The sequence below is a fragment of the Gopherus evgoodei genome, chromosome 1 (assembly GCF_007399415.2).
Source record: "Gopherus evgoodei ecotype Sinaloan lineage chromosome 1, rGopEvg1_v1.p, whole genome shotgun sequence".
NCBI classification, from domain to species: Eukaryota; Metazoa; Chordata; order Testudines; family Testudinidae; genus Gopherus; species Gopherus evgoodei.
In genome coordinates, this window is record NC_044322.1 from 359743988 (window position 1) to 359760801 (window position 16814).

Below are 16814 nucleotides of genomic sequence, written 5' to 3' on the forward strand. Positions count from 1 at the left end.
TTTCCCTGCCACAGTCCCAGCGCCACAGGCGGAGTGAGAGCTCCTCCAGTCCCAAGGGTTGCAGTGCGGGGTCTGGGCACTAGGACTTCCCTCATCCCGCCTACCCAGCGCTTCGGCTGAGGACCAGTGTCAGGACACTGGGGCTTCCCCTGGCCACCCCACGGCTTCTGCCAAGGCTCCAGGTTTCTGCTGCCCCGCGGTGGATTTCTGCTGCAGCATCCTTTTTCCGGGGTCCCTCAGTTGGCTGGGGGCCCTGAGCATGGGCCCCAGAGGCCCATTGGCTAATCTGCCACTGAAAGAAGGAAATTAGGAAGGTTTGTCATGATTTTGACAAATCTTTAACAAATCCTGATGTTTTTGACAAATCCTTGCTGGCTGTTCCTTACAACCCTATTACCCTGTAGGTGCTTACAGACTGATTAATAAATTGTTCCAGTATCTTTCTAGGTATCGAAGTTAGGCTGATGATCTATAATACCCTGGATACTCTTTGTTCCCCTTTTTAAAGACAGGTGCTATGTTTACCCTTTCCCAGCTCTATAGGAACTCAAATATGTTCCATGAGTTCTCAAAGATAATCACTTAGGGCTTGTCTACATTACCCACTGGATCGAAGGGCAGCGATCGATCCAGTGGGGTCGATTTATCGTGTCAAAACTAGACGTGATAAATCGACCACCGGGCACTCTCCCATCGACTCTGGTACTCCACCAGGGCGAGAGGCGCAGGCGGAGTCAAAAGAGGTGTGTCAGCAGTCGACTCACCGCAGTGAGTAGATCTAAGTATGTCGACTTCACGTAGCTGAAGTTGCATAACTTAAATCGATCGCCCCAGTGTAGACCAGATCTAAGAGTTCAGCTATTGCTTTACCTCTTTCCTTATGTACTGTAGGATGAATGTCATTAAGCCCTGCAGACCTGAATACATCCAACTTATCTAAATATCCTTTAATCTGTTCTTCCCCTATTTTGGCTTCTTTTCCTTCCCCCTTGTTGTTAATATTGTGTTAATTATCTGGTCACAATTTAACTTTCTGATGAATCCTGATTCAAAATAGTCATTAAACATCTCAGCTTTCTTGATGTCATCAGTTATTAGCTCTTCTTCCCTGCTAAACAGAGGACCTACAATTTTCCTTGTCTTTCTCTTGCTCCTAATGTATTTATAAAAGCTTTTCTGATTGACTTTTATGTCTCTTGCCAGGAATAACTCATTTCGTGTTTTAGCAGATGGCAGAAGGGGGCAAGAAGTGGAGATGGATCACCTACATCCCTTCATGTAACAGGAATTCCTTGATGGTCCATTGCTTTTCTGTTAGACCTCAGTTCCATTAAGACCATCATGATTTTTAACCCCCCCTTGCACATTATCTATGTAGATATCTAGCCCCCGGCCCTGTACAACCTGGGAACCCCCTAATCATTAATGGAGTTCATTTCCCCATCGATGAGCTAAGAAAGTGCCCTTTTGCCCACTTTACACACAGGTAACTGACACACACAAAGACTTGTCCAAGGTCACACAAGAAGTTTGTGACACCACCAGCAATGAAACCCAGCTCTCCTAAGGCCCTGTCTGGTCCTCTAACCACAAGACCAGCCTTCCTTCCAATACACCTTGTCTAAAAATACCAGATCCATGAATAAATAGAAAACTTCAATCCATCCCCTTTCCTCAGCACCAAATTTGCTTGAAAAAGCATTCCCTTGGCAACAAAGAGCTACATCCATGCGCAAAAAGGCTACAGATGAGGTCACCAAACACAACGATGAAATTCCAAACACAAATGCTACCCTGCAGGACTGAGCAAAGAAACATGACTCAACAGCCACTGGAATCTCTTCTCCTCCTTTCAGTGGGACAGTCTGTGTATCTCAACTCCCTCCGCTCACTGCCCATGGCACCTGTACTCAGCCCCATTCAGGCTCTGAAACGGAGCAGGCAGTACAGCCCAGGGAACCCCAAAGCACTGGCTGCTCCTTCAATGTCTGCATGCTGGCAGCAGAAGAGTTAAAACCAGGCTAAATTATGACTGTTTGCCATAATATGCATTGTGCTGATAAAGAAATTATTTCAAGAGAGTCAGCAGCTCAATATGCTGCTGTTTTGCCTTTGGGCCAGAGAGCTTTTATCGTTCTTGGCCAAGAAATACAGGCAGGCTTGATCTACGCACGCACCCGATGCCTTTCGCCTTTTCAGCTTAGTGCTAGGCCAGTGTGATGCTGACTCTGTCCTTTCTTTGAAGGGATCCACCTGATCTTATTGAACAGATACCTAATGAGGCAAAGGGGAGGGCAGGGGAAGGGTGAGAGTTGACACTTAACGTATCGCTAAGTGTTATGGCTGGGGCTGGTAGAGACAGAAGAAAAGAGTGAGAGATAATACAAATCACACCAAACCTTTGCTGAAAACTGAGACCAAACTCAAACCATCTTCAGGGAACTTTCACCTCCTACCCCCTTGTCCATTGTTTCTGGCCTGGGCTGGGAGCAGATCTGCCCAATTACAGAAAGAACATCTCTCTCTCCTTCGGATTTTATCACAAGCTTTGTGATATTTGATTTTTTTTTTCTTAAAACATCAACTGCCAGAGTCATGGGATAACAGAAGAATCTCAGCTTTCATTTTTAAGATAAGTACATTTCTAGGTCTCATGCCTGTGGAGAACTGGGAAATGTGACCCGAGTGTAATCTAAGGGCTCAGAAACCAGAATCCAAATAAAAAGAAATCCAATTAAAAAAAAATCTTATGATTTTTAAGCTAATTTTGTTATTTCTGGAAACTGACTCGTGATTTTGGAACACCTGGGATTAGCAATACTATTGAGGAGACCTATATGGAATAACTCACAGATTTCAAATTTTCCATTTGTTGGCATTGTTTCATCTGCGAGAGACAGTGGGGATTGCAGCGTATGATGTAGATGGTTTGCAATGTCCCAAGTGACTGAATAGGCCAATCCGAGATTTGCATGATCTTTGGCAGTTATTGCAAATGTCTGTATCTTGGCTGGGAGCTGCTTGCTTCCTAAGGACTTTTTCTCTTCAAGCTGTAGGAGCCAGCTCCTGCCATGGACTTTGATACCCTGATGGAGACGATGGCGCCACTTGTTATGATCACTTGCCAAGACTTCCCATTGGTCAGGATCAATTCCAAATTCCTTTATATCTCACTTGCATGTGTCTTTCTAGCGAAACTTGGGATGTGCTGTTCTTGTTCCCTCTGATAGCTTCCTGTATAGCATGTCCTTGGGTATGCATCCATCTTCCAACTTACTCAGATGGCCCAGCCCGCAAACTTGTCTTTGCTTGATCAGGGCTGTCACACTTGGTAAATTTGCCCTTTGAAGAACCTCTGTGTTGGTAACTTTATCCTGCCATTTGGGGTTGAGTATGCGGCGTAAACAGCGTAGGAGGAAACTGTTCAACCTTTTCTCCTACGAGCATAAGTTGACCATGTTTCCCTACCATACATGAGAGTGGTGAGGACGCAGGCTTGTTACACTAGCATTTTGGTCTTAATGGTCAGCTTTGGGTTGTTCCATGCTCTGTTAGTTAGTCTGCTGAAGGTGGTGGCAGCCTTTCCAATAAGAACATTTAGTTCTTCATCCAGTGAACAGTTGATGGTCACTGTAGAATCTAAACAGCTGAACATCTGGACTACTTCTAGCTGGTTTACATTTAAGATAATTGAAGGATCTTGTGGAACCCACTGTCCTAGTACAACCATTTTCTTGATGCTGATGGTGAGAGCAAATGCCTGACAGGCACTTGAAAGGCAATCCATGAGTTCTTGTAGTAGATCTTCACTGTGGGCTATGAGGACAGCATCATCAGCGAATAGAAGTTCCCTGATTAGCACCTTTCTGATTTTGGTCTTTGACTTAAGTCAGGACAGGTTAAAGAGTTTCCCATCTGATCTTGTGTGGAGACACACTGCATCTTTCATGTCCTTAAACACACAGTTCAAGAGTACAGAGAAGAAGATTCCAAAGAGTGTAGGGGCAAGAACACATCCTTGCTTCACTCTGCTTTTCATCTCAAAGCTGTCTCAAGTGGACCTGTCAAACTGGAGAGTTGCTCTCATGTTGTTGTGGAATGAACATATAAGATTTAACAGAGTTGGTGAGCATCTTGTCTTTTCTAGTATTGCAAATAGACCTGCTCTGCTGATTGTGTTGAATGCTTTGGTTAGGTCCACAAAGGTGATGTACACTGGTCAGTTTTGCTCTCTGCACTTTTCTTGCAGTTGACACAGAGAAAATATCATGTCTATAGTTGATCTTCCAGCCCTGAATCCATACTGTGATTCAGGATAGACACGATTCGCCAGCTGTCGTAGGCCAAGAAACTAGAAACATTCCATATAGTTAAAATAATTGAAATCTTATGCATAGGCTATATTTGAAGAAACTAATTAATGAAGAAACTAATAGGCTCTAGACTGGTGCAGATCAACACCTCAGTTAACTCAAGTGGGGGGACATTGTGATATCAGAAGTTACTCAATCAATCACCACCTTATTCTCTACAGCTAATTTGCATGCAGTTATTCTATTGGCTGTAATGACTCAGTGGTATTAATACATCTCATGAGGCACGTAAGCATCAACCTTCCCTATTTTGCTGATTGGGAAGCAGACACCAAGAGGTTCATGATACAGAAGCTGGTCCAATAGAAGATATTACCTCACCCACCTTGTCTCTCTAATATCCTGGGACCAACATGGCTACAACAACACCGCATACTTTTAATAAATCTGTTTTCAGACAGAGCATCCCTTCAGCAGTCCCACCTCAGTGATTTTGTTAAATTCCTTTTGAAACATATTTTATATGAGTATCTCATACTGCTGTGCCAATATTTAGAAGATCCTAGGCCATGCATCAGCCCTGGTGCAGCCCAGATACCTACCTCCCATCCACACGTTCCTGTCTGCAACCATTTTAACTTCAGCTTTGCTGCTGCTGGTGGCGGTGGTCATAAAGATGTTATTCACCGGTAATCAGAGTTCTTCGGGCTGACATCTGCAGAGTCCCACTCTTGACATGTGCCATCCTAAGAGTGGGGATGTGCAAAGGCTGTTTCAAAGAACAACAGCCAGTTGCAACTGAGCCGCTCCCAGAGCAATGCATTAGAGTAATGTCATCCCAACAGTGCATGAGACAGGAAGTGAAATTTCAAGAGTGAAATTGACTCAAATGCACCAAGTAAACAAATTTTAAAAAATAAGGGGGGGGAAACACCCTCTCCATTTTCTTGTCATATAGAGGTTACTTTTGGCAACAGTAAGTACAACGTCGTCAGAATGCAGTATTTGCCAACCATTACTGTTCAAAAATCATGAATCAGCTCCCTTCCCCAAATCATGAGACTGATTAAAAAATCATGAGCTTTGAACATTAATAAGTGTAGGGTACTTGTTACTGGTCTTCTGGTGTTTTAACCCTTAAGTTTCATGTTTCCCAGCCCTTCTCTGTGAACTTGATGTCTAGAAACGTAATTTCCATTTAAAAAGAAAGTTGAGATTATCATGTAATCACATGACTCCAGGAGCTTGGGGCTTTATGAAACAATACCAAATATCATGAGACTCACAAGAGTCGGCAACACTAATATGGCAATACGATTTTTGGCTTCACTGTCTCCTTTCGAATAACATGCCTGAGCTCACAGTGTGACAACCCAGATTAGAATCCAAGAGTTCCTGGCTCCCAGTCCTGGGCTCAGACTGCTAGATCACACCGTCACCTGAACACTTCTGCTTGAAGGAGGAGTGGAGACATCCTCAGCAAGCAGATCAGAACGGAGATGGCTCACAGAAGAGGGCAGAATGGAGGTGTGTGGGGGATGGGAGGCTGCCCCAAGTAAACCCTACAGTACCAAGATCAGAAGTGGGCAGTGAAACGGAGAGGAAACGAGAGATTGGATATAGGCAGGGATAGAGATAAAGGGACGACGAAGCATTTGGACTAGGGTCCCAATCTTGCAAGCTACTTCATGCAGACAGCCCCCTATGAACACCCTGTAAGTCAGTAGGACTCTTAGCAGGGGTCCACCCATGGGGAGCAGCTCATAGGATCAGGGCCTTAATGCGGAAGGAGAAAGGAAGGCAGTGAAGGGGCTTGAGGAAGGGAGGTGAGCTGGCTGGAAGTGGGAGAAGAAGCGGGAGAGGTGTAAGAGGTTCTGTGAGCCTGATTCCCCACTGCCTTGCATGGCTCCCATTCTGCTCTGAAAGCACTTTACGCCCACTTTGCACAAGCATAAATGACTGCACAAGGCACTGCAGAATCAGGCCATGTGGGTGTATGTCTCTGTGTGTGTATGTGAGAGAAAGACTGATTCTCATGTACCGAAATTCCAGTCACCGCAGTGGAATGTCTCCACACATTGAAATTGCTGATAAAAACCTGCCAAACTGATGGGGGAGTTGGAAGAGGGGAGGAGGTGTCATCAAGACAGATAAGTGAGGAAATGACACCTCTGAGCAGCAGCTTTCCTGTCAGCACCTCACAACGCCTCCCATTCACGGAGAAGCAGCCACCCCGCTCATAAGTCACTCGGTGCCCTTTGTGAATCCTTAGACTAAATGGCAGATTTCATGATAAATCATGACAGATCCGCCATACACACCAATCCTACCCACTCCAGGGACAGGCATTTGAAACATATGTTTTCACTGCTTTATTATACAGCTGCAACTTGGCGAAATAATGGAGCCTTTGCGGCTCTCCTTGATCTTTTGGTTACAAATCAATCTCTCTCTCTCTCTCTCTCTCACTCTCTCCCTATTTATATTTATATAGACTGGAGCCCTTCTGCTGCATCCCGTTCCTAAGCCCACGGGTGCCTCCGACCGTGCCGACAAGTCCTGATTGTCACGTCTGAGCATACAGAGTTGCTGCTTGAAAGGAACATGCTGGTATCGGTCACAGAAGGCAGACTTGGAGCCAGGCCTGCTCTTTACTTTGAATCTAGGCAGCACATGGCACTGTTGTCATTGAGCCACCTACCTTCCTGCCCCCATAAAAAGCCCTAACCGCATGCTGAAAACAAAGACAATTAGGGGCTGTGATAGCACATGAGCATACTGGGGGGGCCTTCTCAGAGCACCGTCTAATAGAGCAAGGGGCAGGGAAACAGGACTTTCAGGGCTGGTTTATACTGAGTATTTATACAAGTGCAGTTGCACTGCTCTGAGCCCGGAGAATGGGGCCGCACGTCTCCACGCAGGGCTGGAGCAGAGCGGCTACCGTGGGATAAGTATCTTCCTTAGTTCCTGTGCCCAGTTCAGCCCCTGGCACTGGCAGAAGGTGGCAAGATAACATGACTAACTTCTCTTTTGTTTTCTAAAGCTTTGCGGTTTGCCTTTAACCCCAGAATCATGTGTCAGCCAGAAAAGCTAGAATCTCCCACAAGCTGCGGGACTTTAAGTCTGAGCCATAAGACACAGGCTCTTCTGAACGACTGGCTCTCGTTTACCATCTCTCGGTAGACCCTGAGCTGTTTTCAGCTCCAGAATAATAAGATCCTGTTTTTAAAGGGTTTTTCATCCTAAAGGATCTCAGCGTGTTTTATATAGAGAGGAATCACTTCACCCACCCATGATCTGCAGCTGCCCCTGGAATGTCAGGGTTGAGCATCATGGCCCCAATACTGCAAAGCACTTAAGCGGTGTTTAACTTGACGCATAGAAGTAGTCCCAGTGGCTATTCGTGTGCTTAACATTAAGCACGTGCCTACGTGAGGGACTGAATCAGGGCCTTACAGCATAAAGCAACACTGCGGAACAGTTCAGGACAGGCCGTGAAGAGGAATACTACCCCCAACTACAGTCGCAAGGGGGTTTGGGGAGGCAGGAAGTAATGACCTGAGTGGGAATCTAGCCCTGGCACTGGAGCTCATGTGCATGCTGTCATGTGATACCAGGGAAAGTTTAGGGACTGAGCTGAGCTTATAAAGCTAATCATTAGCTGAGCATCCAACTCTCGACCAGGCTTGGAAATGTCAGCTTACGTTGTTGGGCCCATTTTCCCCCTTACTCTCGGGGAGAAATCTCACCTCCGGTTCTGCACAGGCCTGAAGACGCCAGGAGCACTTTGTGGGCACAACCCAGGCAGTTTATATGCAGCACAATTAACAGTATCCTGGGAATCTCTATGAAAAACAAATACCCACCACAGCCACAGGAATTGCTCTCAACCCCCACCCCACCCCAGCCCATCCTTCTCTCTGCTCAGCCCTTGCAAATGCTAATTCATTTCAGCACCTGAAGTGCAAGATATCATGAGCATATAGGGAACATCCTTACTAGGGTAGTTATGCTGTCACCAGCACGGCTGGCTGCCCTACAGAAAGCATCAGGGACAGGCATTGGCTTATGTTGCTTTGAATGTTTCACCAAATCAGATCATATATAAAATAAAAACACCCTGTGCTCTGTTGGCTACCCCTAATAGCTTGGCCACCCTCAGCGCTGTAAGACAGGGACAGTGGTTTGATATAGTTTAGGGCCAGGACTTCTAGGTTCTATTCTCAGCCCTATCACCACCCTGTATCCCTAAACAGGCCACTTCACCTTGTTTAGCTCCAGTTTAGCCATGTGTCATATGGATCTGGCAATACTGCCATGAGCTAGGTGGCACAGCTGGACAATACTCCAGCAACATTATCTTTGATATTTCAAAGTCTGACAAAAAATGAGAAAAAAATATTGATGAGATATGCAACCCCTGTGATGCATCATTAAATGACTATGGGCTTGTCTACATCACAAAGTTGCAGCGCTGGTGAGGGGGTTACAGCGCTGCAACTTAGGAGGTGTACACATCTGCAGGGCATCACCAGCACTGCAACTCCCTGTTTGCAGCGCTGGCCGTACTCCCGTTTTGTCTCGGGTGTAGAGGATCCAGCGCTGGTGATCCAGCGCTGGTAATCAAGTGTAGACACTTACCAGCGCTTTTCTTGACCTCCGTGGAATAAGCAGGTATCCCAGCATACCTGAGGAAGCCTCTGGTAATCAAGCTGGTCTCCTTCCCCGGTTTGCTCTCGCGTTCCCCGAACAAGCAGGTCTCCTTCCCTGCGGTTTGCAGGGGGGTTCGGGGAACGCGAGAGCAAACCGCGGCGAAGCTGGTCTCCTTCCCCGGTTTGCTCTCGCGTTCCCCAAACCCCTGTGCAAGCAGGTCTCCTTCCCTGCGGTTTGCCGGGGGGTTCGGGGAACGCGAGAGCAAACCGCGGCGAAGCTGGTCTCCTTCCCCGGTTTGCTCTCGCGTTCCCCGAACCTCCGTGCAAGCAGGTCTCCTTCCCTGCGGTTTGCAGGGGGGTTCGGGGAACGCGAGAGCAAACCGCGGCGAAGCTGGTCTCCTTCCCCGGTTTGCTCTCGCGTTCCCCGAACCTCCGTGCAAGCAGGTCTCCTTCCCTGCGGTTTGCAGGGGGGTTCGGGGAACGCGAGAGCAAACCGCGGCGAAGCTGGTCTCCTTCCCCGGGTTGCTCTCGCGTTCCCCGAACCTCCGTGCAAGCAGGTCTCCTTCCCTGCGGTTTGCAGGGGGGTTCGGGGAACGCGAGAGCAAACCGCGGCGAAGCTGGTCTCCTTCCCCGGTTTGCTCTCGCGTTCCCCGAACCTCCGTGCAAGCAGGTCTCCTTCCCTGCGGTTTGCAGGGTGGTTCGGGGAACGTGAGAGCAAACCGCGGCGAAGCTGGTCTCCTTCCCCGGTTTGCTCTCGCGTTCCCCGAACCCCCCTTGAAGCCGCCCAACAGCGCTGCAGTATGGCCACATCTAACACCACTTGCAGCGCTGGCTGCTGTAAGTGTGGCCACTCTGCAGCGCTGGCCCTATACAGCTGTACTAATACAGCTGTAACAACCAGCGCTGCAAAATTTTAGATGTAGACATACCCTATAACCCTTAGTCGATGGGGACCACATCCTGAAAGAAATCTTTCCCAAACTCCCTCTTCTGGCCTTCAGACAACCCTGCAGCCTCCCCAAGTTCATCATCAGAAGCAAGCTCCCTAGAGATCATGACCCACCAACTCACCCTGACAGAACAACAGATGCAAAACCTGTACACATATCTCCACTGCTACCAAGATCGATAACCCTCCACAACACACCTTTCAACATCCATGGGCCCTACACAGGCCTATTCTTGTACAGACAAAACTACACAGGATCTTTTCAGGGAGCAAGATAAAAATACCACATTTATTATGATAACAATTTGATTTATGACTAATAACTAATATCTTAATTCTTATACACACACATTATACCTAATACCTATACACACACACATACACACACATTCACACACACACACACATCCATCAGGTGTTCTGCAGCTGCTGCATAGTTACCAGTCCTGAAGGTAGCTTAAGTTCATAGCTTGATTTTGTAGCTTGGGTTCGTAGCTTGTGGTGGCTAACTGGCCAGGAAAGCCGGGCACAAGGACAAGCTGGATCTCTGTTGGGCAGGCACTGATGTCCTTCCATGTTGGCAGCAGAATGTCACCCAGAGTCTCTCATCTCACCCTTCTTTTTTATAGGCTTTTAGTTTGGATTCAAAGTCTATAGGTCTTGCTGTGTCATGCTGCCTCTGGGTTTGGATTGATCACCCATCAATTGCAGGCGTGACTTTCAGCCTTGAACCTGGCTTTGATCTTCCTTCTGTTGTTCTGTTGTCCTTTTCTTTTTAGGGTGGATGCTTCTTACTTTGTTTAGGGCTGTTGTCTAGGTCTTCAGCCGTTGGTATTTGAACTGTATCTCATCAGGACAGGCTGGGGCTGGAGGTTGATTCCGTCATCCATACATACCTCATTCACACATCTAAACTAAACTAATAAGATTACAGCAGGGTCTGCAAAAATGAAGGTTGGAGGAAGCTTTTACAAAATGGAGTGAGTGTTTTAAAATGGGGTTTGAATTACAATGTGGAACAGAAGTTACCGTGTAGGCAAATGTAGTGTGGATGGTGAACAGAAGTTACATTAATAAATTAAAAACAATTTCATTTATCAGTTCTACACTATTACCACATGGGATATACCTCATTCAGTGCAGTACACGCCGCAATAACAACTATGTGAGTGAAACCAGGCAATCAATGTGCTCTCAGATAAACTCACACAGAAAAATGATAAAAGACAAGAACACTATATCACCTGTGGGCAAACACATCTCATAAAGAGATCACTCTGTATCTAACCTCTCAGTCCTCGTCCTCCAAGGAACCCCGAACAACACCTTCAAAACATGAGGAGGTTAAATTCATAACTTTGCTGGACACTAAAAATCATGGACTTAATAATGTTACTGGATTTATGGCTTATTGCAACAATCTGTTACCCACTAACCTTCCCTTTTTGTCCTACGACTGCAGAGGTGTTAAAAGGTCACTGTAGCTACTTATGCTAAACAATCTGCTCAAGGCTGTATTTATCTGTGACCCTCCGAGTACCTTTCCCAGACCTGAAGATGAGCTCTGTGTAACTTGAAAGCTTGTCTCTCACCTTGTTTTCTAATATCCTGGGACCAACATGGCTACAACAACACTGCAAATATTGACAACAACATTTAAGTACAATATTTATATTGTATAATTATTTTATAATTATATAGTAAAAATGAGCAAGTCGGCAATTTGTCGGTAACCGTGCACTGTGACATTTTCGTATTTTTATGTCTGATTTTGTAAGCAAGTAGTGTTTAAGTGAGGTGTAATTGGGGGTACAAAAGACAAATCGGACTCCTGAAAGGGGTCCGGTAGTCTGGAAAGGTTGAGAGCCACTGTCTTACAGCTCCAGTTATGGTGGCTTGGCTGGTTAGCTCAAGCAGTAGCAGCTCTGAAGGTTCAGTCCCTAGTTTGCAGGCCAGGATAGGGGTACCCACATAAAGAGGGCTTGCTTGGGAGGAAAGTGGATGCCAGGCTGCTAGAGAGGGGAAAGAGAGAGCTGGAAAGTACCAGAGGAAGGAAGGTCTGCTCCCTCCAGGAGGCTGTTGGCTATTGGTGCATGCAGAGTGACCCTGGGACAGGGAGAGGGCTAAGGAAGGCTTTCAAAGCACACGCTGTGTCTGACTCCTGAGTGGCTGGGAGTAGGGAACTGGGCAGGAGGGGAGACTGAAAAGGAATTCCGCTGAATGGAAAGAATTAGCAAAGCCTGTCCTACCCAAAGGGACTTGCACCCCTCAGGTGACTGGCAGTGGACTAGGGACCCCTACAGGCAGCTGATTTGCCAGCTGGTTGTCACTGTTACCATCTGAGGGCTGCTAGGTGGCCTCCATGAAATGAGTCAGTGGCTCTGTCATAAACAGATAGCTAAGGGTTAACGTCTCTTTCACCTGGAAAGAAGTAATCTGAACCACCTGACCAGAGGACCAATTAGGAAACAGGATTTTTTTTCAACTCTGGGTGGAGGGAATTGTGTGTCTGAGTTCTTGGTCTGTCTGCCTGTATGCTCTCTCAGATGAGGAGTGATTTCTATTTCCTGCTTTCTAATCTTCTGTTTCCCAGTTGTAAGTACAAAAAGATCAGATAGGATTTATATGGGTTTTTTTTGTATTTACATGAATATAGTTGCTGGAGTGTTTGAAATTGTATTCTGTTTGAATAAGGCTGTTTATTCAATATTCTTTTAAGCAATTGACCCTGTATTTGTCACCTTAATACAGAGAGACCATTTTTATGTATTTTTCTTTCTTTTTATATAAAGCTTTCTTTTTAAGACCTGTTGGAGTTTTTCTTTAGTGGGAACTTCAGGGAATTAAGTCTGCAGCTCACCAGGGAATTGGTGGGAGGAAGAAGTCAGGGGGGGGAGATCTGTGTGTGTTAGATTTACTAGCTTGATTTTGCATTCCCTCTGGGGTGAAGAGGGAGGTAATTCTGTTCCCCAGGACTGGGAACGGGGAAGGTGGAGTCCCTCTGTTTAGATTCACAGAGCTTGTGTCTGTGTATCTCTCCTGGAGCACCTGGAGGGGGGGGAAGGGAAAAGATTTATTTCCCTTTGTTGTGAGACTCAAGGGATTTGGGTCTTGGGGTCCCCAGGGAAGGTTTTTGTGGGGACCAGAGTGCCCCAAAACACTCTAATTTTTTGGGTGGTGGCAGCAATACCAGGTCCAAGCTGGTAACTAAGCTTGGAGGTTTTCATGCTAACCCCCATATTTTGGACGCTAAGGTCCAAATCTGGGACCAGGTTATGACAGGCTCCCAGAATGCAGAAAACCCTATCCCCATTGGCACCCTTGCTGACAGTCTCTGGTCCCACTAAGAGCCATCTAGTGGCAAGCAGGGCATGAGCATTCCTTTATCACACAAAGGACCAATGATACATTTTCCCTTTCTCATGCTTTCCAGATGGTGATCTCAAAGCGCTTTACAAGCCTGCCCAGCTCCACTGATTGTGATTGGTTAAGCCCCTGTCCTAAGCTATGGGCGCATTAGAAAACTTCATACAACCTCCCCACCCCGAAAACCTCATAACGCACAACGGACTTCAAGAGCTCTGGGAAATTAGTGTTGTGCCCAGGCACCTAATATAAACCCCTTAGAACTCTCAACAACAATACACTGCAGCAGCCCTGCAATCTCCCACACCCAGCAAGGCAAGCCCCCTCCATAGGCCTGGAAGGGAAGGTGGCTGGAAGCAGGTGGAGTTCTCAGCCTGGATGACAAATTGTTCCCTTCCTGATGTCTGGTTTTATTGGTACTTTAAATAACAACACAACATAAACTTCTGCCTAAACTTTCACCTCTAGTGTGGCTGGTTCTGAGATTTCCCCCACAGAACATCTTTGCCCCAGACTCTAGTTCCCTCTGCCCAATAGAGGTTCCAGCCCCTCGTATATTCTACTTGAAGCGAAAAGAACGTACCTGCTAGTGTAATTCAGCGCTGCTACTGCACTCTTCAGTGCCCGCCCACTACAAATATCAGTTCAATCGTTTCTAAACCCAACATATCACAAGATGTTCCCTGAAGCCTCAGCATCTCTTTAGTGGCTGCACTTGCTGCTTCAGACACTCGGGTGCCAGTTGGCCAGCCACAGAATCAAGGCTTTCTAAGCATCCCAAACAACCTGGGAGGCTTACCTGCTTCTCAGACATGATGTACAGGTGCTCGTGATCCACTGAAAAGACCATGTCCCGTAATATGGGGCCGGTGTCCACCACCTGCACGATCTCATACTCCAGGGCACCATTGGTGGGGCCATCTACGCGGATCTGCAAAGCAAGGGCAAATGGGGAGAGAGAACATGAGTGTCTTCCCTTCCTGGCACAGGGTTTGTAAGCCAATCAGTGGGCTATGAATTAGTAGCTCACTCCACCATGGAAACATAGATCACTCCAGGGGAAGCTGCCATCACAGCCCAAACATTGCTAGTCTTGTTCCTTGCATTCCCAGCCAAAGGCTAATACTAGGAGCCAACCCTCGTCCAGGACATCCTGGAGGGATGGGTAATTTATGTAACAATCTACGAGGATGGTCCTAGGTACATTTCACCTCACACAACGTTCCCAGCTCTGGGGCTTGCATGGAGGAGCAGAGGTAAAGGTAAAATAATGCTTTAGTAAGTTTCCTATTGGGTTAGAGGTGGAACATCTCCATGTGAATGGATATTTCTCCTTTAGCCAGCAGGTGGCACTACAAGAAATTGCAGACATTGGGTTTCATGGGATAATCTATCCACACACACAATGTGCTTCCATCCCTAAACACCACCCAGGCCCCAAAGTGAGAGGACTGCACAGGAAAGGCAAGGACAGGATTGCCCATGGACTCCTTCCCGTGACATAGTCCCCACTGGCAAATGACGCACTGAGATAAGGCCCTGTAACTCCATAGGGCTGTCATTTCAACTGCACATTGTGATTCAGATCCAGCTGCAAGCCCACAGCTGCTTAGAAACTCCTCCAGCAAACACACACACAGCTCACAGCCCTCTCCCTATATGCACACACCTACACCCACTACCTATACACACACACACACACCCCGTTCTCCATACACACACTCCTGTAACATAGGATCACCGTCAGAACCATGCTCACGGCAGTACGCCCACCCAGTAAGCCCACTAAGTGCTTATCCAAAACTGGAGAGGTGCTGGGACCACACAGACCATGGGCTCCGAGGCACAAGGTTTAGCTCCAGTGCACTCTCTATTTGGATGGGCTTTTCTTGCATGCCTAGGTGCCCATGTTGAGCCCATAATCATAGCATCAGTGATGGACACTGAAGTGCCAGTGTCTTAAAAGGCTGAACGAAGACATAGCGAGTTACTACAGAGAATTCTTTCCTGGGTGCTGACTGGTAAGTCTTGCCCACATGCTCAGGGTTTAGCTGATCGCCATATTTGGGGTTGGGAAGGAATTTTTCTTCAGGGCAGATTGGCAGAGGCCCTGGAGGTTTTTCGCCTTCCTCTGCAGCGTGGGGCATGGGTCACTTGCTAGAGGATTCTCTGCAGCTTGAGGTCTTCAAACCACGATTTGAGGACTTCAATAGCTCAGACATAGGTTAGGGGTTTGTTATAGGAGTGGGTGGATGAGATTCTGTGGCCTGCTTTGTGCAGGAGGTCAGACTAGATGATAATAATGGTCCCTTCTGACCTTAAAGTCTATGAGTCTATGAGACACGAGTCTTAACACAGAGACAGCATCCCAACCCAAACGTTATGATCTGACAATTTTATCCGGAGAGGGCGGGAGATTTTAAAAGTGGCCACCTGAGGATGCAGATGGGTGAGACTGGACATGTGGGGCTGGATATTTGAGACCAAACCTCTCAAGTATCAAAACCACAGCGACCCTGTAGTAGCAGCAGCTTATTACTCAACCAATCTGCTCTGTGTGTGTTCAGTGTATGTTTGCTCTGCAGGCCCAAAAGAATTATGAGAGGGAGACCTGCATGCCTTTCCTCCTGCTGCATCCCCAGCGTATGGTTGCCAGGGGGTTGCCAAGTCTCATCTAGGGCATGTCCTGCAAACCTTTTGTTACTGGTGATGATGCCAGGGAATGCCAGCAATGCCTCTCTGCCATGTACATTGGCCAAACTGGACAGTCTCTACGCAAAAGAATAAATGGACACAAATCTGACATCAGGAATCATAACATTCAAAAACCGGTAGGAGAAAACTTTAATATCTCTGGTCACTCAATAACAGACCTAAAAGTGGCAATTCTTCAACAAAAAAAACTTCAAAAACAGACTCCAACGTTAAGCTGCAGAACTGGAATTAATTTGCAAACTGGATACCATCGGATTAGGCCTGAATAAAGACTGGGAGTGGTTGGGTCATTACAAAAACCTAAATTTAATTTCCCCAATACTAATTTCTCCCTACTGTATTCACATCTTCTTGTCAACTGTCTGTAATGGGCCACTCTCTTCCCACTTCAAAAGTTATTTTTCCTCCCTTGGTATCCTGCTGTTAATTGATTTATCTCGTTAGACTGACCTCACACTTGGTAAAGCAACTCCCATCCTTTCATGTATTTATACCTGCTCCTGTATTTTTCACTCCATGCATCTGATGAAGTGGGTTCTAGCCCACGAAAGCTTATGCCCAAAATTAATTTGTTAGTCTCTAAGGTGCCACAAGGACTTCTCGTTGTTTCTGCTGATACAGACTAACATGGCTACCACTCTGAAACCTGGAAAGGAAAGAACGCCAATGGAGTTTGCAGGGCTGTCAGGTTAGAAAAGGTGTTCAGATACCATTATTATATGGCCATAGGACCTAGAGGCCAACTAGGTGATGGCCCATTGTCCTGTACAAACATATTGAAAATGACAGCCCAGCCCCAAAGAGCTTGTAGTCTGCAAG

The 16814-nt window shown here is 46.7% G+C and overlaps 1 protein-coding gene across 3 annotated transcripts in view; it reads right to left on the reverse strand.

The window, feature by feature from the left end:
• Positions 1 to 16814, reverse strand: part of PLXNA4 (plexin A4) — a 667362-nt gene that overhangs the window by 340059 nt on the left and 310489 nt on the right. For all 3 annotated transcript variants that reach the window (XM_030574789.1, XM_030574885.1, XM_030574977.1), the window contains exon 4: positions 14080 to 14211. In XM_030574789.1, coding sequence (XP_030430649.1) covers positions 14080 to 14211 — 132 coding nt within the window. The remainder of the gene's footprint in view (positions 1 to 14079; positions 14212 to 16814) is intronic.